Source organism: Aegilops tauschii, chromosome 6, assembly GCF_002575655.3.
Source record: "Aegilops tauschii subsp. strangulata cultivar AL8/78 chromosome 6, Aet v6.0, whole genome shotgun sequence".
Lineage (NCBI taxonomy): Eukaryota > Viridiplantae > Streptophyta > Magnoliopsida > Poales > Poaceae > Aegilops > Aegilops tauschii.
In genome coordinates, this window is record NC_053040.3 from 383,389,921 (window position 1) to 383,415,119 (window position 25,199).

At 43.8% G+C, this 25,199-nt stretch overlaps 3 protein-coding genes across 4 annotated transcripts; 2 read left to right on the forward strand and 1 right to left on the reverse strand.

Annotated features, from left to right (window-relative positions):
• Positions 1–4,452: 4,452 nt before the first annotated feature.
• On the forward strand, positions 4,453–10,494 carry LOC109772717 (protein RADIALIS-like 4). 2 transcript variants are annotated; one of them, XR_012187961.1, is made up of 2 exons: positions 4,453–4,659; positions 10,148–10,494. XR_012187961.1 is itself a non-coding variant. In XM_020331416.4 (2 exons), the coding sequence occupies exons 1-2, from the start codon at positions 8,608–8,610 to the stop codon at positions 10,170–10,172; spliced, it is 294 nt and encodes a 97-aa protein (XP_020187005.1). In that variant the 5' UTR covers positions 4,669–8,607; the 3' UTR covers positions 10,173–10,494. The 2 variants fall into 2 exon arrangements, 1 of the variants encoding a protein (XP_020187005.1); XM_020331416.4 differs by lacking the exon at positions 4,453–4,659 and adding an exon at positions 4,669–8,876.
• Positions 10,495–14,470: 3,976 nt separating this feature from the next.
• On the forward strand, positions 14,471–18,703 carry LOC109772708 (chromatin modification-related protein eaf6). Its single transcript, XM_020331406.4, has 6 exons — positions 14,471–14,739; positions 17,192–17,292; positions 17,862–17,931; positions 18,050–18,077; positions 18,162–18,216; positions 18,326–18,703. Exons 1-6 carry the CDS (start codon positions 14,575–14,577, stop codon positions 18,420–18,422), a joined length of 516 nt encoding a protein of 171 aa, XP_020186995.1. The 5' UTR covers positions 14,471–14,574; the 3' UTR covers positions 18,423–18,703.
• Positions 18,704–20,869: 2,166 nt separating this feature from the next.
• On the reverse strand, positions 20,870–22,021 carry LOC123494521 (uncharacterized). The gene has a single exon (XM_045230424.1). The coding sequence runs from the start codon at positions 22,019–22,021 to the stop codon at positions 20,870–20,872; it is 1,152 nt and encodes a 383-aa protein (XP_045086359.1).
• Positions 22,022–25,199: the final 3,178 nt, after the last annotated feature.

The window sequence follows — 25,199 nt, forward strand, 5'->3', positions numbered from 1 at the left end:
ATGTGTTTCAAAAAATTATGTGTGATATTTCCTAAAATGTTTTAACACCAGTAAAAAATGTTCATCTAATTTAATAATGTTTTGTACAATTTAGAAAATGTACGTTACTACCTCCACTCCGAATTATAATATTTTTGGATATTTTAATATGTACTATATATAGATCGTAATGCATGAAAAACACACACTAAAACTTGTCTATGTACATCCGATTACAACATCTTATAATTAGAAATGGAGGATTTAAATTTTTAAAAATGTTCACACATTTCAGAAAATATGCTCTTAAAATTTAAATATATATTTCTACAAATGTAAAGAAATGTCCGTGTAGTTTTTATCTTTCTTAACATTCATAAAAATATTTTAATGTGTATTTCAAATATGTTTAACATGTATTTGAAAAATGTGCAAAAACATGCACTTGGAAAAATATTAATCATCTATTTGTAATTTTTTAAATGTTTACACAATTACTTCAGATGTATAGAGAAAAGTATAATATGTATGAAAAAAATTACACATCAAAACATACATTTAAAAATGTGAAAAATGTATTGAAAGATGTTAAATGGTTATAAATCCTGGTGTATACAAAAAATGTACAATCTATATGAAAGAAGTAGATATGTGTTGAAGAAAGAACAAAAAAAGAAAATAACCCTTAAAAGACCAGCAACGGGACACAGAAGACGAAAAAACAAAAGAATACTATTGTAAAAGAAAGGAAGGAAAAAAGGATCAGTGCTACGCATCATCGGGATGATTTGAGGGAATGTTAAGACGCCTACAGAGTGTTAGATGCGCCCCGTCACACCATTGATTCCGTCCCCAACCTGTCTCTTTGCGGCGCCTCCGGCCATCAGGTATGCTGCAACGCACCATACCAGCTCCATGCGTTGCACATGTAGCTCCAACGAGAGCTGTACCATGCTCCATTGCAACACCAGCGGTGTTCCAGCGGTCTTGTGATGCTCCATTGCAGCACCAGCTATGCTTCCGGCGGCCCAGCGTTACTCCATTGCAACGCCGACAGTGTTCCCGCAGTTTGGTGATGCTCCATTGCAGCACCAGCTATGCTTCCGGCGGCCCAACATTAGTCCATTGCAACGCCGATAGTGTTCCAACAGTCTGGTGATGCTCCATTGCAGCACCAGCTATGCTTCCGGTGGCCCAACGTTACTCCATTGCAACACCGATAGTGTTCCAGCAGTCTGGTGATGCTCCATTGCAGCACCAGCTATGCTTCCGGCGGCCCAGCGTTGCTCCATTGCAACGCCGACGGTGCTCCCAGCAGTTTCAAGGCAACATCACCAGAGTTGCAGCGCCCAGTCGGCCACTCGCCGTGGTCAGCGCCAAAACGCCGCCGGCGCTCCCTCGCAGCTCCGAGAGGCCACGTGCGATGCTCAATCGCAGCTCTGACACCCATGCGCAAATGCTCCCACCGCAGCACCTCCAATGCTCGGTGGTGCTTCCAATGGATGCTCCATTGCAGCGCCTGCGATGCTGCATACTACTGCGTTGGGGGGTGGCCATGGCAGCGGGGAGAATGTGGTTTGCCGCTGGGAGCTCCTCTGACAAACAGGGAAGGGGAACGAGAAAAAGAATCATGGGGAGAAGAAAGCCCGTGAAGAGGATAAGGTTGGGAGGAGGTGTGGTCGGCTGGCCCCACATGGGATATGTGTGGAGCGGAGGGAACGGCTAACGGGAGGGAGAGATCACACAACTTAACTTGGTGTGTGTTTTCTAGAAGAAGAAAAAAAGCAATAACAAAATGGAGATAACTAGCGCTACAGAAAAAGAAAAAAAATGACAAAAGGAGCTGTGAGCCATCGATGTAAGAGGAGAGCAACTAGTTAACGAGCGCTCCTTCGGGAGCCTCGTAACGATCAGCGCCACTTGGCGCGCTCTCAGCCATTCGCCACGTGTCGCGCTCTGGACGCGCCCTCCGGATTTTATTTTTTTATTTTTTTCGCACGTGTTTTCGGCTTTTAAATGGTTTTTTTTCAGGTTTTTTCGACGTTTTGGTTTTCCCCGGTCTTTCTTAGCTTTTCGATCAAAAAAATATCGAAAAAAAAATTTTGCGTGAAAAAAACACGTTTTCTTTTTTTTTCTTTCGCGAAAGTCACAGCTTTTCTTCCGCGAGAGGCACGGTTGTACTTTAGCGAGAGTCACGGCCGTGCCTTTCGGAAACGAAAAAAAACACGTTCTCTATTTTTTTTTCTTTCGCGAGAGTCACGGTTTTGCTTCCGCAAGAGGCACGGTTGTGCTTTCGCGAGAGGCACGGTCGTGCCTCTCGGAAAGGGAAAAACAAAACGCGTTTTCTGTTTTTTTTTTCTTTCGCGAGAGTCGCGGTTTTGCTTCCGCGAGAGGCACGGTTCTCCTTTCGCGAGAGTCACGGCCGTGCCTCTCGGAAAGAGAAAAAAATACGCATTTTCTTTTTTTTCGCGAGAGTCACGGTTTTGCTTTCGCGAGAGTCGCGGTTTTGCTTTCGCGAGAGTCACGGCCGTGCCTCTCGGAAACAAAAAAAACATGTTTTCTGTTTTTTTTCTTACACGAGTCACAGTTTTGCTTCCACGAGAGGCACGGTTGTGATTTCGCGAGAGGCACGGGCGTGCCTCTTTCGAAAAGGGAAAAAAACCGTTCTCCGGGTTCGTTTTTTCGCCCGGTTTTTTCGTGAAAAAAAAGTTTGTCAAAACCTATCAACATGAGATCTAGTTTTGAAGATCTTGACGTGAGGAATCTAAAGGTGAAAACGGTTCGAGATTTGGACGCACGGTTTAAGAGATAAAACGTTTTGAATAAACAGATCTACGAAAAAAAGGAAAACTCCCAGATTGCGACAAGTGGCGCGCTGCATGTGCGCCACTTGTCGCGATATGGGAAAGTGGAGTGTTCTTTGCAACGAGTACTCCTTAATTAGTGATTTCGATGTAAGAGGCCAGAGCGAAGAAAAAAACCCCAAGAAAACCACCGTATTAGTGGGCCGGCCCACCGCGGAGCGCTGTAGTAGGCAAATGCTTGTTCGCCCCCCTGGCGCTCCGATTGGGCCGGATGCATCCTCCCCATCAATCTCGACCAATGTGATTCCAGGAACACCGTCCCTCTGCCCGAGAGCCCCTATTGGACTTTCTTTGCATCCAGTAGCACGCCGACGCACAGGGGGCGCCGCGACTGGGCCGGCCCACTCCAGGGCACCGAAGCTAGCTAGCGCGAAAGAAAAAAAATGAGGTGGAGGAAGGGAATCGAACTCGTGACCACCTGGCTATTTACAAACGATGTTAGCCACTACAGCCAACAGCTACTAGTGACAATTTGCATCGCAAAACGTATAAGAAGTGAGTATACCTATGAATTCACTGTAGCACCTTGTTTTTTGTACCTTATGGATTTCTAAATAATTTGAAAATCTTATGGAAAAACACATACAGTTTTATGAAGAAAGGAAATGCGAATATATTTGAATTTTTTTATACTTTTTTGTAAAACTTCAATGATTTTTGGAAATTCCGAACATTTTTCAAAACTCAGACTAAGTTTGAAAAGACGAACATTTTTTTTGTAAAATGGAACATTTTTTAAAATTCCCATAGACATTTTGAATTGTTAAAAAAATTAGAAACATGAATAAATATCAAATTCGTGAACAAAATTATAAAACCGCGAACATTTTTTGAATCTGCGAACAAATTTTGAAGCTGCGAACATTTTTCGAATTGTGAACAAATTTTGTAACATGAAAAAATTTCAAAATCATGGACAAAATTATAAATTTTTTACATTTTCGAATTCTGAACAAATTTTGAAACCATAATTTTTCTCTAATTGTGAACAAATTTTAAAACATAAATAAATTTCAACTTCGTCAACAAAATTAGAACATTGTGAACATTTTTCGAATCTGCGAACAAATTTTGAAAACTGTGAACATTTTTGAATTGTGACCAAATTTTCAAATATGATGAAATTTCAAAATTCGTGAACAAAATTATAAAATTTCAAACATTTTTCAAATTGTGAACAAATATTAAACCCGTAAACTTTTTTGAATTGTGAACAAATTTTGAAACCATGAACAGTTTTCGAATTATGCACAAACTTTGAAAAACCGTGATTTTTTTGAATTGTGCACAAATTTTAAATTATAAAAAAGGAAATAGAAACAAAAGAAAAAAAACAGGAAAAGGAAAATCAGAGAAAAGAAAAGAGAAGAGAAAAACCAGAATAAAGAAACAAAATAAAAAAACAGAAATAGAAAAATGAGAGAAAAGAAAATAAAAAAAATTAAAAACAGAATAAAGAAAAAACCGATTCAAGGAACCTTCTAGAAGTTTCCCAAAACCAGCTGGGAACCTCTAGAAGGTTCCCAGAACCGGGGGCGTTGGAACGGTTAAACGGGCCGGCCCGTTGCGTCGCTGCTCGGTCGCTCGCCTATGGGAAGCGCCGGCAGTTTGACGCAGCAAGCGGCAAATAGCACTTTCCCCTCTGCCCGCCGCATCCTCCCCGCCACCGCTGCAGCCTGCAGCCTGAGCGCCCCACTCTCCTCAAAGTTCAATGCAGAGCGGGTGAGCAGGTGAGCTACGCGGCGCGGCGCGGCGGCGCCGACCGAGAGGCGCGAGGCGTCCTCGTAGCCCCCGCGGGTTCCTTCGGCTGTTCGAGGTAACCGCGAGGGGAGGATACCCCCAGCACTCGCACGCGTGCACGCACGCCAGGTGTTTGTTTCTACGCCTGTGGGGGCCCAAGTATGGCCACCCCTCTTTTGGCGTAGTTTTAGGATGCGTCCTCCAGAAATGCGACTCTCGCGAATCGTGAGGCGCCGTCCGTATGCAACGGGTTCGGTGTGTGAGGATGCCACTGCGATGGTTTCCTCTGGTTTGACTACAAATGTTGTGCATGAGGTCACCTGTGCGACTGAGCCAATTGTGTCCTGCAGAAATAATGGCTTTGTATTTCTTTACAAGGTTTTTCTTGTTTTCGAAATACGGAGTAGAAGATGGATCATTCTCTACTTTATATTTCAAAACCCAGCGAAGCCTGGTTGGCAAAGCCAAGCGCAAAGCAAACTTGCAGCGGCCACCGCATTCTTTACAAGATGTACCATAGCGTCTAATAGGTCTGAGCATTGTTACATATGACGAAACACATTAGCTCCATCCAGTGCTCATTTTCTAGGTTCAGAACTCAGGAAACCACATAACTGGATCATGCTACCGTATTCATCACATGACAAGCTTTTGTCTGAATGATACATGAAAACCCGTGTTCCATTGGTTTCCTAACATCTAACTGGATCATAGCAATGCTTATGAATTGTTTATTGTATTCATGACAATGGCATATCTCACAAGTGTTCTTATGTTCGTTTCAGTATTTGAGATCTTACGCTTAGCATAGAGTTAAAATATGCTATCTGTATGATTCCAAGTTCAATCAATTTTTTTTCTAGAATCCCGAGTTCAATCGGTAATCTGAACCTTTGGAATTTGAAACACTTAAGTCAGCAAGACAGCTATCCAGATTGATTCCCAAACAAATGAATTCATGTTCTTGAATCATGCCTGTCCATTGCTTAATCAGTTAATTCTATCATTGTTACAAACCAGTGTACTATTTGGCTGTCTACAAAAGATCGGACCACATATTCTGTACGCAGATGGAACATCATAGCTTTGGGATCTGCTGGATTCTTATTCTATTCTTATCTTTTTACTTCGTCTCCTCTTCCTGACCTCTTCTCAGTCTTTTTATCATGTCTTATCAAGGAATCATTCTTTAGCTCCTACGCCACACATCCATTATCAGGTACCTTTTCCTGTGAGATTCCCTACTTTTTAACAAGTTCACGTGTTTTAGAATCCAACATCTCAGATGCTATATTTGATGATTGTTTTATTCTTATGACATCACCATCACTAGATCCATGTTTGTTTTTAGAGAAATCACCTATTACATTCTTTGGCGAGTGTCCGAAGATTAAGACATCGGCATATGCTCCCTCTGTTGGACTCTTAAAAATTGATCTTTGACCACAAATTTCTCATACAATACATTGCTCATAATTCCAAAATCATAATCACAGGAAAGTTATTTTTCAATACGAATTAAAGTCTAAATTCTGTGTGGCACAACTCACGTATTGTTGGACTAACAGCTGGTTAAAGATCAATTCTGCATGGTAAAAATACATCCTATATTTATCAACAGAGGGTATGCTATTCGGTCTGACAAGATTATAAGATATTTACATAAACCCTACCTTTTGCATTCCTAAGGGCATAGTTTGGACCTCTATCTTGATCCGTGGTCATTCCTGTGATGCGACACCTCCATTTATGCGACTGTGGAATTTGGTGCGCTTCAGCATAAACTTTGACTGTTTGTTTCTCCGTCCATCACATATCATGGCAGGCTGACAGGTGTAGTGAGTCGTAATTCTGTTGGTCAACATAAATTCCATTTAGATATAGATATAGATTCGAAGAATGTTATGATTCTCTCCCCCTTTCATAGAAAGGGAAAATAATTGAAGCAAATACCTTCCTTTGAAGACTGAAAAGAGGGTATCGAGGTAAGGGTGTGACATAATAAAGGTTCAAGTTGATATTTGGGTCTAATTTTGTTTAGTACCAAATTTAAATTCGTCGAGAAGAGATAGTAAAGAGGTGTATCCCACTTGGATGTGAATCCTAGCTACTAGCCTGGTGGGGGCCTTTTCCATCATCTCAAATCCACCTGTCCACACCTTGGGATGATGAGAACTCGAACCAAATCACATGAAAGATCCGCATACACACAAAAACCTTTAGCATTTGCTGACGTGACTTATGCATAGGCGCAGTGGTGTTCCGTACCTTCATGGGATAATCTACTTTTGAACCAGTTGACCTTTTCCTTCCTCATAAATCTCTCTTGTTAAAAGCTTCCAATGTCTGCCTTTGGAGGCTTGCGGCATCTTTCTAAATGTAAATAGCCAACAGAGAACATCAGAAGGCAAGAGAAAATTAATGCTTCTTCCAATGAATACTATTATAAGTAGTTAGTAGTTATCATTTTATTCTTACTATCTCTGTATGTTATTTTCTTAAGTTCAGTAGTAAGTGCTGGTTGACAGGCTATGTTCTGACACTTGTATGCCCAAGATTTGTGTCGAGTAAAGATTAGATGAAGCAACTTGGGGCAAGCTTAAAAAAGCCAGAAGCAACTTGGTGTCAAGAATCCCAAATCTAATTATTCCACTTCATTATACACTAGATCTTGCCAATCTATTTTTATTGCATGAAACTTGTACTATTAAAGCAGCTGTTCTAATACAGTTTCTAGCAATGAGACGACTGTACAATATGTCCAGTTCTGCCATCATATTCTCAAAGTGGATAGGTACTAGGGACAGGTATTTCTTTGTGTTAAATTATTAGACCACAGACCACAGTTGAATAGTACATCCCATCTGCATGACATTCTTTTCTGTCCATCTGAAACCATATACCATCACTGATTAATCGAGTAGAAATATCATGGAAGAGTTAGGTGCTCCTATCCTTTTGACCTAATAATGGCTCCTTTTCCCTGTGTTACAGAAAGACAAAGAGGCATATATTGGTGTGTGTTTTCAATTAGATATTTGAATATCTTTGTTACAGTGGGGAGGTCGTCGACACAAATTGTTAGTCACTAGCTTTTCCTTGTACTTGCTATATTCACTATTCAGGGCAAATATCTTCTGCTACTAAACATCATTGTTTTAAGTGATGTTGCAAATTGTATGTAGTTTGTACAGCCAATTACTTGACTGCAAATTGGTGGACAGCACCTTTGTTCAAAACATTCCGTAAGTTTGTAACATCGACAGGGATGTTGCATGCTTCTATCCTGGCACAAATGGCCTTGTGATATTTTTTTAGGTACAACTAGTTATGGTTAGGATGCACTCTAGGCCTCCTGACCACTAGCTTTGCCTGCACTTACCCCTCTTCTTGTGACCTTTTTGCTTCTTTGTAGAGCTGTGTGTGTAGGCTTGTTGCTTTGCTTGTCTGGTTTTGTTAGCCTAGGTTGCTTTGTATATTGTGGTTTAATTGGCCTGGTAAGTTTTTGCATCTTCTCAGTGTGCTTCTTCCAATACAAAACGACACAGATGTTGATGTGAGTTTGAGAAAAGAGTTGTGGTAAGTACCAAAGGCACCCTTAGAGCATGGTTTCAAGTTTCAACATAGAAAAAAAAGCAAGAATAAAGGATATCTATTAAGATTGTGGGATGAAATGAAATGACAAAGGCCTAGTCTCCCAGCAAATCTGAGTGATTCTAATTCCTCCCTACAAATTTAATACACACTAGATTAGTGTGGTGAGTCGATGAAATTTCTCGTGGCTCCCTCCTACATAGGCTTGTCAACTCATTGCCTACTGCTAACACAAATCAACACCCACTCAATACTGGGTATTGTTGGTTTCCTCCTCTATATAAATAGCACATCTACGCTCACTCTTTGTTCCACAGAAACACGAGCAGCCACAAGTAGTGCCCATTACTAGTCCCCTGACCTTTCTTGGAAAATTTCTCCCTGCTGGGGAAACAGTAAAAGGGGAGGAGAAAAGGAAAAATAGAGAGATATGAGTTCATCGTGGACAGCAAAACAGAACAAGATCTTTGAGACGGCGCTAGCGACGTATGACGAGGACACGCCAGACCGCTGGCAGAAGGTGGCACGAGCAGTCGGTGATGGGAAGTCAGTCGATGAAGTGAAGAGGCACTATGAAGAGCTGCTGAAAGACCTGCATCACATTGAGTATGCAGGAGGCCGCCGCGGATCCCTCTACAACATCTCCGGCGCTAGCAGTAGCAACGGCAACTCCTGGGGCAGTGCCAATGAGGACCACAGGTAATTAAGAAGCCCGTACTCTCATACAGGCATAATCTCATTGTGCATCCTCTTCATATGCTCACCTGTTGTTATGCACTACTAGTCATGGGTGTATGTTCAAGGGCAGTGTTTCTGCATGTTGTCACTTGATTTTGTAGCTTTTGGTCATTTTATGATTCCTAACGTCCCACACCTAGATTATCTTTTTCCCTCTAGTTTGCGGCATGCCTTTTATAGTTTGTTCCTCCTATTCTGTTCTTTCGGCTTGTGTTTAAGTGTCTGGGTGTGCCTTGATTATCTGTATCTTGGGCTATCTGAAATGTAAGTCAAATCCATTGTCCTTGGATTTTGCTGGAATTGACTTACGCCTTACATAACTTATGTGATTAGTTTGACAATTACATTCTTCCCGAAGTGTGGAATTTGACTAGCTCTGCAGATTGCATTTTTCTGAACTTAGCTATATAACTGCTGGTCTGCTGCCCTGTTCCATTTCCATCTTGTGATAAATTAAGCATGTGATCCTTGTTTGTTGTTTATAAGGAGTACTCCAAGTTCCAACTAGTAAATAGTAATACACTTTTGTGCTCTTTCTTCATGTTTTGTGCACTCTGTTGACCGAGACTCCATTTGGCAAGACAAGTCAACTCCCTTTTGTCTATCAACAATGTGCAAATTCAACTAACGAAGATACAGCAGAATAAACAGAAGTATGCTGAAATTTCAAACTCCAGGCAACCTCACCCGTCCATGATGATGATCTGCCGGCAAAATACTAGTGGATAACTATGGCCACAATGACACTTTCTGATCCAGTTTAGTGTCGAATTAAATTGTGAGTACAGTGGGTAAGATATGGATAAACACCCGTAATCATAGTTAGTTACTAATCTCTAAAGTGGGCGGTGAAGCAGGTCAATCTGTTTACGGGAATGAAAATTCTTTAGCATTATTATGTTTGTGCTGCTGCTGCTGCTACCCAGTGTGCTTTGAAAATTCAACAATCAAATTATTATGCTTGTGAGAGAAATAGGCAGGATAAGGACACCAGCGATGGTGTTCCTCTTGGGAGGTTGCTCTTTGCATTCCTCTGCAAAGACCCTGCACAGTGGTATCAACCATGCATATTTTCCTAAAGTTTGCAAGGGAAATCATTACAAACCCCACTACCTTTAAGCTGTTTGCCTTTATGATGAATAAATCACTTTCAGAACAGTGTACATTTTGTTCCCCCTCCTTTAATTTATTCGAACGGATAACGGTTTGATGTTGTGGTTTCTTTGTTCCAGGAGAAGGTACCTCAATCCTCAGTGAACGCGATCTTGGAGGAGCTGATCCGAAGCCTATTGCAGCGGCGCTCTTACCAGCAAAGCCGAAACATAACCGAGTCTCCCTGAGATTACGTTTACTATATATTTTTTGAGCTTATGTGCTCTTGCGTTGTATGTGTGTGTCGTCATAGGTAGTAGACTTTCTACCAAAAGAAGATGGGCACTAGACTTGTGTAGTGGTTTGATGAAAAACTTCTAGCTGAGGTCGGGAGGGAGCGTGTGCTCCGGGCTTAAAATAAAAAATGGATCCACACTGTTAAAATTCTTGAAAAAAGTCAGACATATACTTGAAGTATTGCAGCATGTCTCTGCCAAGTTTGGTGCAAAAGGAATTTACATGTCTGATTTGGCATGTCACCTGATGAAAAAACAGTTTTCGTCTATGTGCTTTAAGCAGATTTTCGCGGTTATCGCCTTCATTTGCTGAGTGCTATCATGATAAAGTAGTAGGGCAGAACAGAAGGTTACCAAACTCGGACCACCAAACTCAGGACCAGATACCCAACAGTCATACGATAATGAACATTGCCCATCTTGGACAGGTGACCAAACCTTGGGCTGTGCAGGGTGGTCCACTGGAAGCAGTTGCAGAGATCTGCATGATCCTTCACTATCCAGTCTAGTTCTCCAAAGTGAATGCCCATGTCACTACTGTTGATCAGGTAGAGAGCTTTGCCAAGTGGCCCCGTGCTTCGACGAACGATGATCGGCGCCGGAGTCGTAGCAGCAAAGGAAGGAAACTATGGTGTGTGATCGGCCATATCCGCAGGCACAGTTTTTGGCGGGTGATCGGGCTCCACATTTTGTAGCTAGATGGAGTGAGACTGTAGCCTGCCGACTGTGGGTGGATAGAGCCATAGAGGTGTGGTATGGTTGAGCGGGTCCCGCGGAAATCTGAATATGAATCAGTAGATCTTGGTGCACCCAGTTTACACTTTACACTCATCGCGTCCATGATTGATGGGGGACAATAGAGACGTTATCTTAGGGATGATCATTCTTATTTTTCGACAAATGGTGGATTTTTTATTCAAAATGAAGCATCAAGAGGATACAAACACAATGAGCACACATCAAACCTCTGCATAGCATAACTTTTTCTGAAAAGTGTCTGCAGAGGCCAAGCTCCATTGAGCTCTTCACTTATTTTTCAGCGAAAATACATTTTCCCCAACTCAAAAATATCTGAAAAGAAGTATACATGTAAACATATATTTGTAGTATACACTTACAAAATTTCATGAACTAATACATTCATATGTGTTGTACATAAAAAAGGCAAATACACATATTAAAATGGGCTTTTCCTATGTTGTATTTGGGCCAGATATTTGTCTATTTTGTGTAGCATGCAAATATTCAAATTAGTTGATAAAATGTTATACATACTTGAAGAATATGCATCCGTGTTTGTAGATATTTTTTTGACATTTTTTGGAACTTTTAAATATATTTCCTTCTTTTTGCAATACAGGCTCCATTCTACAACTGCGCACTCCACTTTTTCACGATCCCATCAGCTACATATGCTAGAATAAAATTCCATCGTCCCCACTGTACAACTATACCCTATGCGTTAGGCCGTCGCTCGTAGATTGCATCTCACCGTCATAGGCAAATTGGCCGATGCGAGAGCCGTCAAAACCCACAAAAAGACTTATGGCTGCATCCTGCGACCTTGCCAGATCGAGCCACTGGCAGCAATCGCCGGATCTGGGAGGCAAAGGATCCTCCCAGCCACCTGCAGCAGCTGTCGCAACCATTGCCACCAGGGGAACCACCCCCAGCTACCAACACCGCCGAAGCGCGCACGACTCTGTCATTTGATTGCACACACATCAACCATGTCGCGCGCCCGTAGCACCGCCGCCCCATGGCGGCCCCCAGATCAGAGCCGGAGTTGGCTAAGCCGCGCCCATGGACGACACCAGTAACTGCTCGCACCGCGCCCAAGATGATGTCACCCCGCACCAACACGCTTGCATCCTCAACCACCAGTTGCGGATCTTCCCGCCGAGCAGCAAGGCCGGCGTACGGACGCCCACGCTCCCAGCTGCCACCACAACCCTACTCAAGGACAAGCCGCACCGGTTGCTGTTGTTGCTACAAGATCCATTGTTTGCAACGGAAGGAGGTCGAGCCTCGCTAGCGGAGTGCCCCACTCCAACCGTCTCTAGCGCCAGCTTCATCGACTGTAACCTCCGGTGGCGGCGAGACAGGAGGCAAATTGATGAAGACGGTGGCGGCGAAGATGGGATCCCCCGAATCGCCAGTCATCGACCGCTATCCAGCATGCATCTAGTGTATTAAGTTTATGGAGAAACGAGGTAATGCAATAAGAACGATGACATGATGTAGACAAGATCTATCTATGTAGAGATAGACCCCATCGTTTTATCCTTAGTAGCAACGATACATACGTGTCAGTTCCCCTTCTGTCACTAGGATCAAGCACCGTAAGATCGAACCCACTACAAAGCACCTCTTCTCATTGCAAGATAAATAGATCAAGTTGGCCAAACAAACCCAAATATCGGAGAAGAAATACGAGGCTATAAGAAATCATGCATATAAGAGATCAAAAAACTCAAATAACTTTCATGGATATAAAAAGATAGATCTGATCATAAACTCAAAGTTCATCTGATCCAACAAACACACCACAAAAAGAGTTACATCATATGGATCTCTAAGAGAACATTGTATTGAGAATCAAACAAGAGAGAGGAAGCCATCTAGCTACTAACTACGGACCCGAAGGTCTACAAAGAACTATTCACGCATCATCAGAGAGACACCAATGAAAGTGGTGAACCCCTCCGTGATGGTGTCTAGATTGGATCTGGTAGTTCTGGACTCTGCGGCAGCTGGAATTGATTTTCGTCGACTCCCCTAGGGTTTCTGAAATATCGGGGTATTTATGGAGAAAAGAGGCGGTCCGGGGGGTATCCGAGGTGGGCACAACCCACCAGGGTGCAACTGGGCCTCCTGGCGCGCCCTGGTGGGTTGTGCTCCCCTCGGAGCACCCCCCAGGCACTGCCTTGGCCCATTGGGTGTCTTCTGGTCCATAAAAAATCTCCGTAAAGTTTCGTTGCATTTGGATTCCGTTCGGTATTGATTTCCTGCGATGTAAAAAACATGCAGAAAACAACAATTGGCACTTGGCACTATGTCAATAGGTTAGTACCAAAAAATGATATAAAATGACTATAAAATGATTATAAAACATCCAAGATCGATAATATAACAATATGGAACAATAAAAAATTATAGATACGTTGGAGACGTATCAACGCCCCGATGGTGTCGCTCTCCACCCGCGACCCTGTTCTCAGGTGAAGGCCTAAAACCAACCTCGGGTTAGGCGGCGACGACGCGATGGATGTGGGGTCCGAGCGGCGGCAGAGAAGTTGAGGTTGGCATGTCCAACAAGTTTCTGGCTTTTCTTCTAGTTATATCTTTCGGTCGTTGATGCTAGTTAATTAGCCGTTGTCATTCCTAGCCAGTTGATGGATTTCATAATTCAAAGTCGGGTTCATCATGAGCCTCGTTTCTAAAAAGAAAGACTATATATGTATGTGAGTTTACGCGTGCTCATGCTTGCATCCCTAGTTATGAAGTTTACATTTCACTAGAGTCCAACTTGTGAACGGGGATCTGCAATGGGCAATAATTATACATAATTTACTATGTGTGTTTTTTCTATACATAAATAAAAAAGATCATGGATGCCGAAATAGGCTACAAGCATAAATGCTTGAATACGCAGTCGGGTATAGCGAGTTTTATTTTATTTATTTCAATTGAATCAATGAATATATTTTGAATAAAAAGTAAATGTATCTACCCTATTATTTAACAAGAGTGCTAGTTGCTAAAAGCGATTTCAGGATCAAAATTATTTAGCTTATTCTCTCGATCGAGGCGGATTTAAATCATAGGCATTTAATCCCATAACATAACTATCAGATGGCTATATATGATTTTTGTCGTTACCTGAAGCTATCATTATGAATCATTCACGGGTTAACTAGAATAGTCATCCTTGACACTTCTTCTCTTCCCTCTGCATTTATCTTCTTACTTCTAAAATGTGATTATCTTCTTTGGTAACTGATGTTTTGTCCGGAAATTTAAAATAAAAGGTTCTTATATACGAGTATATTTTCTCTTTTTGACACTAATAAAAAGTTTTGTGCCATATTTTCTTTTTCTCTCCCCCCTCCGGGGTTTGCAGGAATTGCGAAGTTTACGTTGAAAAACGAAGGGGGGCGTTAGCCGGATTGGCGAATCGTCGGCGAACGATACAAACTTGCAAAGACGCCCCCACCAAAAGGCCAAAACCAAAACACGAAGCTCGAGCCCTAGAACCGCGACGGGAACCAATGGACTCAGGGGGCGGAGGAGGGGGGTCGCACAAGGCCGCGTCGGGCTCCGCGCCGGCGGCGGCGGCGGCGGCGGCGGCGGCCCCGAACCCCACGGCGATGCTCTCGGCCCTGATGGGCAAGCGCGCCAAGCTCCAGGAGGAGGTCCGCTCCATCGAGCGGCAGGTTAGGTCTCCTCCAGCCCCTGCTGTCCCTCTTTCGGGGGGCCTCCTCTGTTTGTTAGAATTTGCACATCTCCTGTGCTCCTCTGGGAGGCTTTCTGCCGCGTAAGATTTCAAATTCAGTTCCATGAAACATTCGCTAGTCTACACATACATGAAAGCAACATGAATTTACCTTATTTAGTGCACCAGGACAATACAAGTCTGAAAGACATACGTCTGAATCTATTGTGTCTGAAACCACAACGTGTTGTTCCGTGGAGTGAATAGTTAGCGCAACTTGGGAGAAGTCCTATTGTGTCAAACTGAATTCCGTGATTGAATTAAATTTTGGATGCAGGGAGTTTGACAACAAATTTGCTGCTCCATTATTTTTTGCAAAAGATTATTGCTTACTTACTTCATTTGATCAGCCAATTGCTCGTGTGAAAACTGATTTCTATGATGTCACTCATATGAAACAATCTGATGCTCAAAATAGCCGGTTAAAGATTTTTATAATTTTAATCAAGCCTCAGCGTTGCAGTTATTGCCCTGTCTATAAGAAATAAATCATAGTAATAGTACATCCACTTATACTATAGCCATAAGAACATTTTGAGCTATATTCTGGTATATTCTCTTATAAAGCTTTCTTAAGGTTCTAGAGTAGCAAAAAAGGTCTGACCTTATATTCATAATGCTAAATCTTGTCATTTCATCCAAATTTATTGAACCATCGGAACAATTGGTCTACTAGAATGGACAGTGTGTGTAATCGAAAAAGTGACCAATGCATATTGGTTTTATTTCTAGTCTTTCAATACATTCCAGTGTTCATATACAAGTTAGACATGTGCTACAAGTGGAGTAATAACCAGCGGTAGCATCCCGGTAATTGAATTACTAAAATTTTTTTTGGCATCCTCTAAAGTGTGTGCCATTGTGCGCTGGCACCAGTTCGTAACTTGCTGTAAATATTCCATGTGTCCGCCTCTGCTGTAAATAACGTGCCCATATTAACGTTGGATGGTCAGATGAAATCAACATCAGCAGCCACACATCCGCTCTACAGGTCGAGCAAAATCATTTTCCTGCTTAGACAGCACATTTCCTAGTAATGCCAATGTATACTTTTGCCAAAAGAGATCCTCTATATCTGTTGTCTCACTAGACAGGGAAACTCACAGACCGAGTCAAGTAGAAAGATGCAAGACATTTGCACAAAAATCCTAGAGGTACCAAGTATTGCAGGCCTAACTCCTCACACGAAGCCCCTCGTTCCAGCCCAAATGTAATCCCATCTCTCATGCATCAGCGTGGGTTGCCGGAGCGCGCTGCCAACCTCGCCGAATCAACCTCTCTATCCTCACAACCACCAGATCTGGCCTTCCCGAGCCTCGCCGTCGGCAGTTCCGCCAGCCCCATGACGTGACACTGCCATATCCTGCCATGACGAGGTCCACCGCCAGCTTCTCGTGCGCCGCTGTCACTTGTTCTTCTAATCCACCGTGAACCCCCCTATGCATGCAACCCCTTCGGCCGAATATGTCCGCTGCCCGAGTGTGACCCTTCGGTGGTTGCATCTTCCTTGATCCCCGTCCTAGATTCGTATCTAGGTGAAGTTTCTTGTTCTGACTTGGGTGCGAGACTGAAGGTTCAGCAGGGTGGAAAATCGATTTTCAGTTAGTGGGAGATCATGAATTGTTGGTATTTTTTGTTCATATATTTTTATAGTGTTTGTTCATGATCTGGATGTTTGGATCGAGTTTTAAAATTCGAATGAAATTTTATTCATGATCCAGGGTGGTTTGACTTTGCTGTTCATGATATTTGTACAGAACCTTATTCATAATCGTAAATGCTGTTATTTTTCAGTTTTTTAGTTATTTAACTTTGTATGGTGGAAGTTTTGTATCCAACAAGTTGCATGCGTTCATCTGGTGTGCTGGGAAAACTCAGGCCTAGAAATATGTATGAATTCGTGGGAGAAAACCCATTCTGCAATTACTGTATGCGTTCATGGCAGGAACCTCGTCTTCAGTACTTTCTGTGAGTACTGAACTACCAAGTGCAGTTTGAACATGTATAGGTGATGGCTGACGGTGTGTGGATCACATGCAGCATTATCAGATGATAGCAGGGGCTTTGCACAAAGTTATCAAGCCCTTCCGGTCTTGCTTAATCTGTACCTTGCCTTAAAAAACGAACTGTTGATATGGCTGGATCGCACGATCTCACGCCAAGTGCAGATCCTATACTAGTCTTCCTCTATTTTATGGTGTCCTCTTTTGCTTTATTATTGTACATTAGTAACATCTTCTAGGTGCCAATCTATCTTATAACTGACGAGGAAAAACATCAGTTATCCATTGGCCATGTGCGTATAAGTCAAATTTTCTTACTGTCCACGCATGTCTTAGAAACCATTTTTGGCAATCTATAGCTTGTATTAATATCTACTATTATCCAACCAGGTTTATGATATGGAGACCACCTACCTACAAGAATCTAATCAATTCGGAAGCGTGCTGAAGGGTTTTGAATCATTCTTGTCATCGTCAAAAAACACTGCTAAGTAAGAGACCTTTCTATTATTTATATTTGAATAAATCGATGAACTGTTAGGGGGTCTTCTCTGTATGGAGAACGTCATTTGTCCATCCTATTATCATTGTCTTTGATTACCATTTATATTTATGAGAACTCAGGTCTCAGATTTTGCTTGGTCTCTATTTTATTATTACCATGAGCTATATTGATTGGGTTATGGTATCTGACCTGGCTTTGTATACCTACTATGCCACTGACCATACGTATTAATTAGCCAACAATTGGGTCAATGGTCAATAGTGCTAGATATACATCAGGGGATGAATAATCCTGAAAAAAATAAGTATGCCAGTGTTCTATGATATTATAGACTTAAGTCAGTTTCTTTCTTTGTTGCGCGTGTACTTTATATTGAGCATAATCTTTTTCGGGTTGATGGCAACCGGTTGACTATGTGGAACTAGTTGTATCTCACTATTCTGCAGAAGCAATATGTATTTAGCATGCATTTATGTTTTATGTTTTCAAGCAATAGAGACACTAGATCTCACATAGATGGAATACTCATGATGGCATGTGCTTGACACGTTTCAGCCTCAAGCGGTCCAGGAAGTTTCAGGTTGATGAGAGGCTATTCTCTCTGTCATCAGTTACTTCTCCAGCGGTATGAGTAATAGTGCAGTACCACTGAAAAGCACTAGCCTTCCTACTTATTACTTCCTTTCCCCTTTTACTATTCAAATCAATGAATTCGCTTTGCTATTCTTCTATGTAATTTCCAGGTTGAAGAACAACTGGCTGCGCGAGACGGTAAGCTTTACTTATTTCTGTTTTCAGTTGAAACCAGCAGCAGCTAATAATAAACTGAATTGAATACTCGTGCCACCCTGGCAGAGGCAAGAGAATATGCAGGTCGTTCAAAGGGCGCAAGCACTCCAGCTAATGGCCAGTAAGTTTCAGATAGCTTTGCGGAAAAACTTTGGCTCGTGCAGTGATTAACAAAATGTTTAGCAGGTTTGCCTGTTTTTCTGATATCTCGTACTATATTCTTTTGGCAGAGGGAAACCAAAGAAGGGAGGGCGTCCTGGAGGGAGAGACGGCAAGAGAATACGTCCATCGAACGATCCAGACTTGGACGACGAAGATGACTACTAACCGTCGCATGTTTCAGTCATCTTTTAACTTTGTGTCCGCATCTAGTTCCGTCTTTATGTGTTGTTGCCTTTAGGCTTTAGCCCTGTTCTCTTGCAAATCCAAACCAGCGCTGAGGAATCTCCTGTATTATGTTCCCAGCGCATCTGCTTGCTTGAGCGTGTGTCTTTTCCATGCCTTTTAACGTTTTGCCCTTTGTAACATATAAGGTAGCAGCCAGTTAATTAGATGGTGAAAAGTTGTGTGGACATTATTCTATTTCTTATAAACTAACTTGTTGTAAACTCTCGTTGGCTGAGGGAATTAACTTTGCCCTGGTTCTCGGTGGCGACATCCCTGGTCTGGATTCATTTTTTAAGACGTGGTCTGGATCATTCTTTTTAAGATGTGGTTCTGGATGAAGTAGGTAATGGTAAAAAGGACGGAATCGATATGCGCGTATAAACATTGGAATAGTATGTTCTCTTTTATGGGTTAAGTTTCTCGTATACTCCTCAAATACATACATATTATCAATTGCGATGATAGCATGCTTGCGTTGATGACTGTGTGAACTAATCTTAGCCGACTGAGAGGGTGCTTGGATAGTAGTGGGACTAAAACTTGCTAATCTCACCCATGCTTGGATCCAAATAATAAAAACATTAAAATCAAGTTAATGAGCATTTATTATTCTCCAAACCCTCAATCCAGAACTCGCCTGTGTTAAAGGAGAGGAGTTAAATGAGAAGAGAGAGGACTAATCCACATTTTAGTAGGGGTACCCCTAACTAAAAAATCTCAAGACTAGTTTTAGCCCTTTTTAGTCAGGGGTGCTTGGAACTTTAGCCTCTTAAAGAGACTATTTTTAGTCCGACTAAAATAAGTCCCTTGGATCCAAGCACCCTCTGAGATTTGATTGTCTTGGTAGATGCTATATTTATGAGAATCCGTGCTAAATCTTTTTCTTCAGATTTTTCCTTTTTACTTCCTTACTCCATCGGTCCCAAAATATAAGACGTTTTTGCAAGCTATGTTAGCTTGCAAAAACGTCTTATATTATGAAACGGAAGGAATACATGTTATGTCACTTGACCGAAACTTGGTTAATTATTAATCAGTTAAGAATTAGCCACACCCTATGTTGGGATCTGAATTGTGTTTGAAATGACTTTTCAGAAAAGTTGTTTCATGTGTTTTTGAATTAATTCATGATTTGGACATGCTGCTGGGTGACCCTGAAACTAGATGTCCAAAAACCACTGTAGCAATGCTTGGCATGCTGTTAGGCATCAACGGAGTGTTATCCAACAAACCACTATTAGGGCAGTCCAGCTAGCTCATGGGATTAAAGGCTTGCAGAAAATAGAGTGCAGGCTCATCCCTATTTTATTTTATTTTACCTGTAAACAAAGACGAGCTAAAAACACAATCAGGTAATCTGAAGAGAGCGGCAAAACTACCGTGCACGGTATATACCGTGCCTGGATCTGCCACTCATTGTGTTACCGAGATTCGCGCCCAAAAAAAATCAACGTGCATGCAAAACCGCTAATCACCACCCCCCTCATGGCAACTCTATCAGGAAATATATTATCTCTTTCTGTGTAAACGATTTAAATACCTCATATCTTCTAATACAAAAGTGTGTCTTACATTCTATCTGGACAAACGTGTTTATTTTGACGAGATATTTAAAACATGACCAATATTGAATGTGTTTTTGAAAACTTATTTGTTCTTACGGCTCAAATACACTTTGACCGTTGTCTACAAAAAATGAAATAAGCACATATGGTTTGTAAACATATTACACACCCGATTCAAAAATAAACTGTGTCTAAACTTTGGAGTACAAAAAAGCATGGATGAGTGAAATACCAAGTGCATCGTTTCTTTGGGGAGAGAGGAAAGTTATGTGCACAAGCGAAAAGGTGACTAATTGACATGACGTTAACTACTGAAACTGGGGGCCACAGATTCAGATGAACTAAGCACTGCAGTAAATACATGCATGCATGAGTGGCTGATACATGCACGGTAGATCTTTTCTCGGTAATCTGAGCAAATGAAAGACACATGGTACATAAGCAGAACATAAATATCTTGACAGTTTATCTAAAGGATTAACCCTGCGCCTGCAGCCAAGCTTGCACACAGGTCAGCAGTCAAACTCCATTAACACCTTGGATTAATAATAATAAAGCAAACTCATGTACTTTCTTGATGACAAACATTTGCATCTTGCGCCTCAGTCTGCTCAAGGAATTCTTCACTTGTACTGCCAGTAGTCTTGAGATGTTTGGAGATCCCGGTAGCAAGGAAGCAGGGCATAAAACCGTAGTGGTGGTCTGGTAGCTTGGCAACTCCTCGCAGAGCCTTCATCCTCATGTCAACGGCGAGCACCGTCGACATATCGGTGCCCTCCCTTGACAAAATGTAGACGACATCATCATCGTCGTCGGCGACGCTCACGGTGGGGTAAGACATGCGGAGGCGTCGCAGGGAGGACAAGGTTCCCCCCTCTTCCGTGCGCAGCTTCTTATAACGCATCGCGACGTCGGGAGGGATGTCGATTTCCGCCGAGCGGGCGGAGCATCGGGGCCGCCAGGCCAGGCCTCCCATGAGGTCACCGGCACCGGCATGCTCCATGTGGTGGCCTTCCAGGGGCTAGGGACCAAGAAGTACATCGGGCATTCTTGCTGGCTCAGCCATTCGTGATGCGCCTTGTCCTCGGGAGTGAGCGGTATAGCTTGGTAGATCTCCATCTCGACGTACTTGATGGTGTCCTTGCTCTGGTTGACGACGACGCTGCGGGCGTAGTAGGGGCAGCCGTCGAGGTGCACGTTCCGGTTGCCCTTGGAGGGCAACGGCAGCGGCATGTCGCGGAGCTTGGGGCTGTCCTCGAGCACGTCGCAGAGGACGATGCCTCGCCAGAGATCCACCCAGATGACCGTGCCCTTCGCGCCGCCGAGCGTGATCACGTTGTTTGTCCGGTGGTGGAAGAGCCCCGGCGACGAGGGAAGGGTCGTCGGGCACACCTTATCCCTCAGCGGCTCCTCCACCTCCACCACCTTGGAGGTCCAAGCCCCCTGCTCGCCGTCGGGCCCGGAGCGGTACAGGTAGAGCGTGAAGGTGAACTTGCCGAGGGTCTGGAGGGCGGCTACGGCGTAACCGCCGCCGCCGTCGCCGTCGCCGCAGCTCAGTATGGCCATCTCCGGGTCTTGGAATTCAAAGCGATGGGGAGCGGACGTCGGGAGCAGGTCCAGTCTTGGGCGTCGGGGGTGCGCCGTGTAGACGAAGTAGTCGCAGAACCTGATGCTGAACCTGGCCGACCGGTCGACGGGGACGCGGAGGAGGACGAGGTCGGCGTCCGCGGCGATGACCTTGGGCGCCAGGGACAGGGGCTCGGGTTCCGGGCACGCGGCGCAGTCGACGGAGAGGTACGAGAGGACTGGCGGGCGGAGGGCGCAGAGGGTCACCGCGATGGGCAGGCCGGCGCTCGTCTTGGACGTGGCGGTGGCGGCGCTGCGGCTGGGGCTGACGGAGCCGAAGAGGTCGAGCAGCATGGTGCTTGGGATGTCGTGGCCCTCGCGGCTCCCGATGAAGGCCGCGCCGGCCATGGGGTCCGGTCGATGGATCAATCTGATCGGGGAAGACCCACCCGGAGCTTCACTTGGATTTGGGATCTGGGGACGGCGGGATTTGGCCGGGCAAGGTGACGGAGGTTTTAGGGTCGGCTCATCACATAAAAACAAGTTTTATGAACCTTTTTTTTTAACTCTTCTAATCACCCACGGATCGCACCGTTTCGTCCACCGCCTCCTGAGAGGAGCCGGCCCCCGGAGTGCTATGTGCCGGCCGCGGGGGCGCTAGAGGCCGCCGGACTGCATCACCCCGCCTCAGCGAGGCATGCCGCCGCCATAGCCGTGCCCGCTATTCCACGTTGCCGCCGTCCTAAAGGAGCACCGGTGTCTATGGCTGCCGCCTCCTCGAGCTCAACCGCAACCGCGGATGCCGCCGCAACAGTTCCTACAACATGATATATGTTGCATTTTTTTTTGCACATGATCTTTGTTGAAAAAAATCTACAGGACAACACCTTGTTGTAAAGAAATCTGCAACAATACCTATGTTGCAAAAAAAAACTGCAACAAGACTCATTGCAATAGTGTAGGCGTCGTTCGGCCGCTCGAATCGTCAGATGTGACAGCTCGCGACCCAACAGGTCTTTTAGAAAGATCAGTCGGGGAACACAGATCAGTTGGGGGCTCCCAGCAGTGCTTTCCTATCCACGTGAGTTCCCCCATGAAATATGGATCCTGCCTTGCAGACGATTGTAGCCTTTATCAAAGTTATTCTCTTGCTCTTGACTCATCAAATCCTGGATGGATGGCAATTCCAGTCGATCGCGGGGCCGTCTCTTTGTCCAATGAGAAGTGAGAGGATTCCATCTCTGACGACTTTGGTGAACAATGGGCAACTCCTACTACTGAAGCTAGTGGATACCGAGTCTCTTCCTCTCATCTCTTTCAGGGACTTTTTTTCTTATGCATTACCTCTGCCAAGAAAAGCTACTGAACTCTATCATAAGCTTTTTCAAAATCCAACTGAAGCAAAATTCCTTTAGAGTGAGAGATTTTCAACTCATGCAAAACTTCATGAAGAATTACACATCCGTCCAAAATGTACCTCCTTGGAATAAGTCTAGTCTAGCAGAAAGCCGTCCTAAAACCACGGATCCGGCATGAACACGGGCAGGGAAGGAACTGGATCGTGCCCCCACTCGTTCCCCGTACTCGAACTCCTAGTAGGGCGAAAAGCCGCCCTGAACCTGTGGATCCCGAACGAAGAAGAGGTCACAGGCAATGGATTCAATAAATAGACCTTTTCTCCATATATATAAGCTTTATAATGCAATAACTAGCAAAATATATTCCGTTGATTCGAATGTCTATCAGATGCCGTGGGTTAGCAATTCAGAGGGCCTCGTCGGTCCTGTGGTTTTCATGAGGCCGTTGGACGCCGCCGGGGCTATAATTTTGAGGTAGTCAGTTGCACCGGTCCAGATGGTTGGGCACAACCTGTGAATTTTGGGAAATGTAGTAGAGAAAAAATCGCCGTACTATCACTTAGGAACAATATGAAGGTGCATTAACGGTTTAGATTTGATCGTTACCGACTCCGAGTTGCAGCGGAAGAAGATGAGTCGGTGTAAATCGTACTTGTAGCCCTCAAACTGTACACGAACGATCCCGTGAACCGCCCACGGATAGTCCCTCGAACGGAAGACTAAAAGCATGGTCTCTGTACGAGTAGCAAGCGTACGATCTTCACGATCCGACAGCGCTTCGCGGTTCAGAGCTAATCGTCGTCAGAGAATTAGACGGAGGAGATTAGAACCACACTGGACTTCTAATTATGAGGGTTAGAGGATCTAAGACAAACTCTAATTGATCAACTAGGACGAACAAGAATTAGAACTAGAGAACTAGAGGAGGCTCCAAAACTTGTGTAGAGAAAAGGATGTAAAAACCTCTAGTATGTATAGGTTGGAGGGGAGAGGGAGGGGCACCACAAGGAGGGAAAGGACTCCCCTCGTTGGCCCGCCAAGAGGAGGGGGAATCAAAAGATTTCTTGCTAAAGAGTGTGCCACCATGTTTGCCTCTCTTGCGACGTGAACAAAAGAGACCGGTCCAATCCTCTGCGCTATATGGAAGCAATCAACAAGGATAGTTGTATATGGACTGAGTATTTCAGCTACCCCATTGCAAACATTAATAAGCTCTAGGCAATCAGATTCAAAAACAACTAGTGAGCATCCGAATTCATCGCAAGTATCATTCCGTTTTCCAGAGCTAACCCTTTCGTCGAAGGAGCATCGAGCACATGATCAAATAAGAAAGAGCCACCTAACACCGCCTCCCCTCGATGGTTACGAAGTACAACGGTTGTAGCTCCCATTTCCATCGTCCATATAGCATGCATCAAAATTCATTTTATGCACAATTAGCTCTGATTTGATCCATTTAGCAACCTTGGTTTGCTCATCATCAATCGCCCTAGTTGAGTTAGCTGTGATTGCATGTATCGCCAATACAGTTCTTGGCGGGCTAGAGATCCCAATTCCCTTAACAACTTCTCTCTTTTGCCACCAAATATACCACGCACCCACAATGATAGACTGCTGTATAGTACACCGAGATGTTAAATAGTTGATGACCGTCAGCGTTGGTCCCTGAGTAAGTTTTCAACAACTATGCTGCCAGATCTATCAGTTCCAAGTGCCTGGTCAACCACCTCCTTCAGCCGCAGAACTCTCCAAACTTATCTAGCTCTTGTGCATGTGAACATTAGATGGCGGATATCCTCCGCACCCCTCTGGCAAATAGGACACTGTCTAGAAATAGGAATATGTTAATTTGCTAGAACCAAAAAGCATTGTATGATCCCATACAGAACCTTTCAACCAGATAATTTGATTTTACTTGGGACGTTTAGTTTCCAAAGGATTTCCCAGACATGATTGCTAGTGGAAGGACCATCATCTGAACCTTTGAGGCCCCCAACAAAGTGATGCCTTCCGTCTTTTTTTCCTGGGTCTATCCTTATAAAGACTTTGTGTTATGCCAAGCAACAAAATCACCAGCCATGTTTGCACTGAGGGGTATTCTCAAAATCCTTTCAACGTCCACCGAGATGAAATTATCTCTGATTATATCCTCATCCCAATCTTTCTCATCCCAATCTCCCGTAGTAGCAAAAGTAGCAAAATCGCCATCGCATCCGCCCCGGAAAAGT

Bases quoted from the DNA above. Each gene is read 5' to 3' on its own strand.
- LOC109772708 (XM_020331406.4), top strand. From the start codon at position 14,575: ATGGACTCAGGGGGCGGAGGAGGGGGGTCGCACAAGGCCGCGTCGGGC. The intron at 14,740-17,191 runs GTTAGGTCTCCT...TTATCCAACCAG, and splicing joins TCCGCTCCATCGAGCGGCAG to GTTTATGATATGGAGACCAC. The intron at 17,293-17,861 runs GTAAGAGACCTT...GACACGTTTCAG, and splicing joins TCGTCAAAAAACACTGCTAA to CCTCAAGCGGTCCAGGAAGT.
- LOC123494521 (XM_045230424.1), bottom strand. From the start codon at position 22,021: ATGGCCGGCGCGGCCTTCATCGGGAGCCGCGAGGGCCACGACATCCCA.
- LOC109772717 (XM_020331416.4), top strand. From the start codon at position 8,608: ATGAGTTCATCGTGGACAGCAAAACAGAACAAGATCTTTGAGACGGCG. The intron at 8,877-10,147 runs GTAATTAAGAAG...TCTTTGTTCCAG, and splicing joins AGTGCCAATGAGGACCACAG to GAGAAGGTACCTCAATCCTC.